This window comes from Drosophila eugracilis, unplaced genomic scaffold, assembly GCF_018153835.1.
Source record: "Drosophila eugracilis isolate 14026-0451.02 unplaced genomic scaffold, ASM1815383v1 contig_90, whole genome shotgun sequence".
Lineage (NCBI taxonomy): Eukaryota > Metazoa > Arthropoda > Insecta > Diptera > Drosophilidae > Drosophila > Drosophila eugracilis.
Genome location: NW_024573812.1, coordinates 11,191,614 through 11,200,131, shown reverse-complemented (window position 1 = coordinate 11,200,131; position 8,518 = coordinate 11,191,614). Strand labels below are relative to the sequence as shown.

The window sequence follows — 8,518 nt, the reverse complement described above, 5'->3', positions numbered from 1 at the left end:
TACTGCCCGCACCCAAAATAAACAGTTGATAGCCTCCAGGTCAAACCCTGAAGTCTCCTTCTCGACTGCAGCCAGATCCTCACTAGGACCCATAAACACTGCCAAAAATGTTACATACGCAAGTGCTTTAAAATTAGGACTGCCTACCCCAGCCTCAAAAAGCTCATTGCCGCAATCAGCAAACCAAGAACCGAACATGGCTCAGCAGCATCAACCGCCAGAGCAGCCAAAAAGTACTTTGAAGCTATGATATGCAGTCTACAACAAAGCCTTACGGAGTTTATGTCGCTTATGCGTACAACAATGCAAGATCTGATGTGAAACCAAAATCTATTAATGCAAATGCTGGTTTCACAACAATCCAAATAATGACTTCCCTACGAATATCTACGTGGAACGCTAACGGCGTTTCGCAGCATAAATTCGAGTTAGCGCAATTCCTACTAGACAATCAAATCGACGTAATGCTGCTTTCAGCAACACATCTTACAAACAGATACAGTTTCCAACTACGAGGATATTCATTCTACGGAACAAACCATCCAGATGGTAAAGCACACGGCGGGACTGGAAATTTTAATCAGGAGCCGTATTAATCGAAATCATACGAAATTTGCTAAAAACTACCTACAGGCCACATCCATAAATATACACCTAAATACTGGCAAGCAATTAATGCTATCCGCCGTATACTGCCCCCCACGCTTCACAATAGCCGAAGATGAGTTTATGCAATTTTTCAACTCACTCGGAGACCACTTCATAGCAGCAGGAGACTACAATGCCAAGCACACACACTGTGGATCTCGTCTCGTGACTCCAAAAGGAAAGCATCTCTATAATGCAATTATCAAAGTCAAGAACAAGCTCGACTATGTTTCTTCTGGTACACCAACATACTGGCCGGCAGACCCAAACAAACTTCCGGATTTAATAGACTTTGCGATTACCAAAAACATTCCTAAAAACATGATAAGCGCCGAATGCCTTTCGGATCTTTCATCTGATCACTCGCCTGTCCTTTTTACTCTACTCCGACATCCAGGAACATAGGATCAACCATTAAAACTGACCTCACATAAAACCAATTGGGTTAAGTACAGGAAGTATATTAGCTCACACATTGAGCTAAGTCCTCACCTCAGCGATGAAGCCAACTTAGACAGTTTTGTTAATTCACTGGAATCTGTACTCGTCTCTGCAGCTCGAGTTTCAACACCTCATACTATAAACACACAATGCAATCAAAAGAAGTCAAATCAACAAGCTCGTCCTCGAAAAGCGACGCTTACGCCGAGCATGGCAATTTCACAGATCGCCATCTGCTAAGCAAAGCTTAAAACATGCCTCACGTCAACTTGCTCAAGCTCTACAGCAAGAAGAAACATATGTCCACCGTCGCTACATTGAGCAATTGTCAACTATTAGTACAAAACACTCACTATGGAGAGCTCACCCAACTATGAGCTCACCGAAAGAGACCGTGATGCCTATTAGAAATTCCACGGGCGGCTGGGCGCGCAGTGACGCAGACCGAGACAGCACGTTTGCCAACCACCTTAAAAATGTCTTCCAACCAAATCCTGCCACTAATGCGTTTACTTTGCCGACTCTATCATATGAGCCCCACCCTCAACATGAGCCAATTGAGTTTCGCCCAAACGAAATCGTAAGCATCATCAAAAGTCAACTGAATTCGAAAAAATCCCAGGGCTGCGACCTCATAACTCCCAAAATGATCATTGAGCTCCCATGCTGCGCCGTTTGCACTCTCACCCAGCTCTTTAATGCCATCGCAAAACTTGGCCACTTTCCAGTGAGATGGAAAAAGTCAATTATAATAATGATAGCAAAGCCGGGGAAAGACCACACTATCCCCACGTCATATAGACCTATAAGCCTACTCTCTTGCCTATCTAAACTCTTTGAAAAATTCCTAATGACTCGGATAAACACATACCTGAGAATCCAGGAAGGAATCCCGTCACAACAATTTGGGTTTCGTGAAAAGCATGGAACAATTGAGCAGGTCAACCGGATAACATCAGAAATTCGAAACGCTTTCGAAAAACGAGAGTACTGTACTGCCATATTTTTAGATGTCTCTCAAGCATTTGATAGAGTCTGGCTAGAAGGTCTAATGTACAAGATCAAGACAATGTCTTACCTTCACGACAGAAAATTTGTTGTGAGGTGCAACACTGCTATATCTGATGATTACACTGTTGGAGCTGGAGTTCCTCATGGTAGCGTGCTAGGGCCAGCACTATATGTCCTCTACACAGCAGACATTCCGACAAGCACACGTCCAACAACATCTACGTTTGCCGATGACACAGCTATTCTTAGCCGTTCTAAATGCCCGATTCAAGCAACTGCGCAGCTAGCTCGTCATATGGTCGATGTTAAAAAATGGCTATCAGATTGGCGAATTAAAGTGAACGAACTAAAATGCAAACACGTTACGTTCACTCTGAACAGGCAAAACTGCCCCCCGATTACGTTAAACAACACTCTACTCCCACAAGCAAACGAAGTAACTTACCTAGGAGTACATCTCGACAGAAGACTCACATGGCGCCGGCACATTAAAGCCAAAAGAACACACCTAAAGCTAAAAGCCAGCAGCCTTCATTGGCTTATCAACGCCCGGTCACCTCTTAGCCTTGAATATAAAATCATGCTGTACAACTCGGTACTAAAACCTATATGGATGTACGGCTCCCAGTTATGGGGAAACGCCAGCAATAGCAACATTGACATTGTTCAAAGAGTTCAGTCGAAGATCCTGAGAACAATCACCGGGGCACCGCGGTACGTTCACAACGAAAACATACACCGCGACTTAAACATTCAACCAGTCAAAGAAGTGATCGCAGAACAAAAGGTAAAGTACTTCACCAAGCTATCGGTGCACCCTAACCACCTGGCGAGAGGTCTAACAAGGTTGAGCAACCAATCACGCCTTCGTCGCAATGACCTACCCACCCAGCGACCGACCTGAGGGACGCGCAACCAGAATGCAGTCTTAGTATACTGTTAGTTAAATTTTAATGTTAAGATTCGTCAACTTATTGTCTCAAAATTAAGAGTAGATTCAATAAATAAAAGCAAAGCTATATAAAAAAAAATTAACAATCTCGGCTTCCACTAGCCAGGGAGTTTCTGAACTGAGAATAACAACTTCTCGCAAAACTATGTGCTTATTGAGTTTTAGTTATCTTAATCGATTGTTGAAGACAGGAAATTCTGTAATTATTGATTGATTTTACCATTCCATGGTTAGTTATGATTTGCTTCTGTGCCTTTTCTATATACATTAATTCTTCTAATTTTTTCAGCTTGTTGTTGGTATCCACGAAATTTATTGCATTATTGCAATGGCTGGTCTGACATCTACAGCGGTTACCTAGAAATCTTCGTATAGCGGCTAAAAAGGGGTCAGTAACTCAACAATTCAAGGGGCGCTACTTTTGTGGAAAAACAGGAACAACTGCAATGTTTGACTTATCCAGCCCTTCTCCTCGAATTTTCAGATAAATCCAAAATGGTTGGAATCAAAGAATGGGCGTGCTTCTGTGACCGTTCAGTTGGCAGGTCTACCGTTATTTGTTGACCTTACTCTGGTGCATCTCACACAGCTAAAAATTATGATTTGGGCTATAGTTTTTTCATTGAGAATCCAACATTGCAGTAGCCTAAAATACCTGCTCACCGTAATGCAAGGTCGATCTCGCGAAGCAACATCCTTACATTAGGATCATTGTAGAGAAACAAGGTTTGATGTTTTGATTCGTAAGGAAAAGCTCAATGTTACAATCTTCCTCCAAATCTAATTAATACTTTTCCAACTGTCTTACTGCGCTGCAGCTGAATAAATTCTGATTCCTGATCTTTTTGTAGCAGGACCTTAACATGAGGTATGAGTTGCTATACCTGCACTTGTACATATCTTCTCTGAAACATCTCTGAAACTAGTGTAACTGGTATGCAACGGGACTTTTTTCCAGATCCCTTGAGTTGAAAGACAGCATACTGATCCATTGAGTGTAAAATTAGTGGTCCAAAAACCGCAGGTCTGAAAATTCGCTGCGCTATTAGGGGATGAATATAGGTGCGATAATACGACTACTACCATGAAATCTCTCCAAAAGATTCCACTTGTCGTAGTAGTTGTAGTCATTCTGGCTATCTGACATCCGAGGTAGTTAAGCTTTTATCAATACCGTAAAACCAAAGTTTGTGACCCCGCCGAATTGCACAACTTCCGTTGTGTCTGAAAGCTGACGCTGTGGATCCAGAGCTAAGAGCTAGCTGGCAAAGTTTAACCGACGAGTTTATAAATTCAAAATTAATATTAAAACCAAGCAATATTTTTCGTATAAGTTTATTTTTCAAAATATTTGTAACATTAAATGTTTGTGTCTAGAAACTAATTGTTAGTATTTAGTTGGGCCCTATGGTCCAATAGTCTGTCAAGAATGTTGTCTATATGCTCGTTGCAATTGGCCAGACACACATCCGCATACTCGCTGAGGAAATACATGAAGCTCTCGAGCTGCTCCATCGAGCAGCCACGAAAGCCATCATCACGACCAATGCTATCTATAGTCCGAATCATGGAGCGCAGCTTGTGTACATATTGCGGAGTATTGCGGTAGCGCTCAAGTGATACGTCTGTTAACTTAGAGGGCTTTGCATAGCTGCGAATACGCTGTTCCACATTGCTAAGTTTTCTTTGCTGCTGCTTTAGAGCTTGCATCATCTGTCCCGTGGACAAGATGGGAACAGTCGCGCATAAAGGGACATTTGCAAACAGCTCATCCAAGGGAACAGCCTCGTAGTCTAGGGAGAATATGTCAGGAGAAAAGGAAGGACCACCGCTATCTTTGCCGAAATAATTTGCATCGAGCTCGAGCTGCGTCCGATCTATGTCGTTGGTCTTGATCTCTTGGTTAGAATTGCTGTTGTTGGGCCAGGAGTATTTGCTGCGCCCCTCCAGGCCATTGCTTGCACCCGTTTGCAAACCCACCAGCATGCTGTAGCTGCTCTCAATAGAATATTTTTGGGTAGTGGGCCAGAACTCCGGTAAGCTACTAAACTCGATGTGATCCACGCCGAAGCGTATCTTGGACTTTTCCGCATTGAGAAATGCGAATAGCCGCTTAATTTTCTCGTCGGACATCAGTTTCCCGCTAAAGGGTACGGAGAAATCTCCGCTAGCGAACCAATAGTGGGAGCAATCCTGTACACTGGGCGGCCAATCAAGAGGCATAGTTTGAGTGGATTTCGAGATTTCACCACTACATGTAAACTTGTGTCCATCGATTCCGAAGGCTAGATCTCGACTCTCGAAACTTTTTTGAATGAATATGTCATAGAGCAGACGAAGGCGCTCAGGGCTATATTTTGAAATTTTCAAGGACACCGTAAGGTCTCCTGATATAATCCAGAACATTGAATGAGGATTTCCGGCTGTAATCTCATCCTGGGTGCTATTAATTATAACTGTCGGAGCGTTGGCGAAAAACTCCCTCTCACTGCAAGGTGTGGAGGGTAAACTGGGAGTGGCATCAAGATTGAGGGAATGATCTTCCCGAATTACCTGTATGGCCAGAGAACTGCGTTCCGGCCGGTCTAGCGAAAAAATGGGGCTGAATAATTGCTGTTGCGCTAGGCTGCAAACGTGGCGACCTTTTACTGGCGTTGAAAACCCGGATGACTTCGAGTCGTAGGAGCTTACGAAGGACCTGCGTAGAGGACTATTGTCTATGGGGTCATTCGAGCAGGTCTCGAAGCCCTGATCAATGAAACTATCCCGCATGGTTTGCCCGAGTGATTGCCTTGGTGTTTGATTGGTGTCTGAATTTTTCGAAGGTGACGATATTACAGTTAGAGTGTACGCTGACTTAATTTTGCGGGGCGAGTTGACCTGACGCATAAATGACTTGTCTAACTCAATCAAACTTTGTTCGGGCAGTGGGAAGGCGCAATTTGCTCCCGTCGTTTTCTTGTCTGGTGCGGAAAGTGACGATTTGTAATCGGAATCGGAGTCAGTTGAGGTGATTGTGGTAGCCTCGACAACGGAATTATCCTTCTGCCAAGTAAGATTTCTGCGCATCTTCTTCTTACGTGGTGGACGCTGGGGCTTGACAAAATCAAACTCACTTGGCTGTAGGTCTTCTTTGATCATTTCGGGCTGTGATTCGTCGCTTGTAATCTGTAAAAGGAAATTAAGCATGAGTATACATTAGTTAATTCGTTAATCAGAGACAGCACTTACCTTGGGAAGGGTCGACAGTCCGGATTCACTATCTTCAGCCTCGGATTGCTTGCAGCTGGATGCGGTGGAATGAGTCTGACTCAGACTTGGACGTGGGGCAGGCACTGGCGGCGCCATGCGCTTATTGCGTCGTGGAGTGACTTTGACTATTTTAGTCAAAGACGTCCTAATAACTTCCTTTTTTTCTTCGTTTTCAATTTCTAGCTTGGCTAAAGCCTGTTCCAGAAGACGTTCAACATCGGACTTTTGGCACACATCTTCCAGGCTGACGGTGCTCGATTCAAGAATGGTATTTTCTGTTGCTATCTCGATGGTCTGCTGACTGTTTGATGCGCTAGTTATGTCGTACTGCACGCCATTTTCTGTGCTGAGCCAATTGTAAAAAAGGGTCTCGAGGTGCGGGTTCTGGAAAAACACTTGGTTGTCGCATCCGATACGCTCCTGTCTTGTGCGTCGGATTTTCTTCGGCGGTGCAATGGCGTCTGTTGGCAGAGTTTTACGTATTGCGGCAAGATTTCGATTCTTGGAACGCCCTGCGTGGTCTGCGCTCTGGCGCTCCAGATAGCGTCGTTCTTTACGCTCCGCTCTGGGCTTAAGGATCACTGGCAGATTGCTCACGTGAAGCTGAGAAGTACCTGTCCCCATTTTGCTATCATTTGACGTAAGTGAAGAGACTTCATCTAATTGCGGTGCCGATCCACGCTCCAGGTTACACTTTTCCTCAAATTCCTGAACTAAATTCTTAACACTGACTTGCTTTTCGGCTACCACCTCACCGCAAAGCACCAGCTTATCCACCTGCGCCTTGAGTTCTGCAGCATGCTCAATGAACTTGGGATGCTTAGCTGCCATGTCTGCAATGAACTTGTTAAACAGAAGAGCCTTGTCCTTGACGCTTAGTTCGCGGAAAACTTCCTCGGCCACCAAACAAGTACCTTGTGCTTGAGACTCCGATGTCAATGGATACTGATGCTCGGTCGCCACCGAAATCTCGTTTTGCAGTTGAACGTAGTCTGAAACTTCTGAGCGGCGATTCACCTGGCTAATCTTCGAATTTAACAAATGAGCCATCTCCTTCACTTTCATGGGAAGCGAGACGGAAGTCTTCCGACGGTCTCGTGTTGCAAACCGAGTGTTCTCAATTTTCACTTGCTGTTCGTACTTTTGCTTGAGTTTACTGATCGTGGGGTGACAACTATTCACCATTGGCTTGGTCGATGTGATAGGATCCGATTTGTTGGTCAACTTAGCAATGACGCTAGCTACTTTACCTTTAGGGGCGGTCGCCCTTGTTGTCCCTACTATTTTGGTTGGCGTTACGGGTACCTCTTCGTCAAAGTACTTCATTAGATTCTCGATACTGGGCATGTCCAAGTCGGTAACTTGAACTCGACGCGATTTCGAGTATGAGTTTTGGTGCTCTAGGGCCGTCAAAAAGCGATCATCGTCTAGAGAAGATGATGTGGATATCTCGAAAATCTCCTCCCTAGTCATTTTAGCTCTTAGCAAGCCGCAGCCAGCATTGCTGTCTTCGTTCGGGTTGGATCGACAGCGCTCCTCAATTTCCTCGTTAAGCTGGAGTAGATCGCTGAGATCCTCAATATTCATAGCTTCAGTATTGACTACCAACTCGTTTTGATTAAAAACGGTATTTGGTGTAGATTTGCTTTTCACCATTTCGGAATTCCTATTTTGATGATGACGTTAGACGTTTCAGTTTGTGACTGTGTCTTTGGGTTCCTTTGATGATGGATTTTATAGAAGTCTCAGGTAACAAACCGACCCCGCGCGAATTTGGTCACAGCTGGTACCTCATATTTTCCGTAATCAACATTATTTATCAGGTAAGCTTAACAATAACAGCTGGCTATTTGATGGGGTTCTCTGATCTCTTGAATTATCCCAAAAGTATTTCTTTTCGCAAACGTCTTTATTATAAAATAAAAACAGGTAGGCAGCATAACATTACTAGGTAATTTGTTTCTGTACCTTTTGTGGTTTTTAGACGTAGCAGAAGCTTAACATTGCCATTATCCGTTGCTGCTTACGATACCTAGGATTCTTCGAGTCAGAATATCTGCTGCGCTTATCGGAGGTGACATGCTACAATGACACCGCGCCTTAACCGATCCTGTTAGCCTGTTAGCCCCAAAAGTAGCACACTCACGATGTTGATGCATTGTTCCATGATAATACGAGTACTACCATGAAATATCTTCATAAGTTTCCGATTGT

The 8,518-nt window shown here is 44.0% G+C and overlaps 1 protein-coding gene across 1 annotated transcript; it reads right to left on the bottom strand.

The window, feature by feature from the left end:
• Positions 1-4,432: 4,432 nt before the first annotated feature.
• LOC108110386 lies at positions 4,433-7,994 on the bottom strand. Its single transcript, XM_041819753.1, has 2 exons — positions 6,284-7,994; positions 4,433-6,220 (listed from the first exon to the last, which is right to left on the bottom strand). The coding sequence occupies exons 1-2, from the start codon at positions 7,958-7,960 to the stop codon at positions 4,433-4,435; spliced, it is 3,465 nt and encodes a 1,154-aa protein (XP_041675687.1). The 5' UTR covers positions 7,961-7,994.
• Positions 7,995-8,518: the final 524 nt, after the last annotated feature.

What these genes read in the sequence shown, in the direction of transcription:
- LOC108110386 (XM_041819753.1), bottom strand. Translation starts at nt 7,960, where the DNA reads ATGGTGAAAAGCAAATCTACACCAAATACCGTTTTTAATCAAAACGAG. An exon ending in GACTGTCGACCCTTCCCAAG is followed by an intron (nt 6,221 to 6,283) that starts GTAAGTGCTGTC and finishes TTCCTTTTACAG; the next exon opens with ATTACAAGCGACGAATCACA.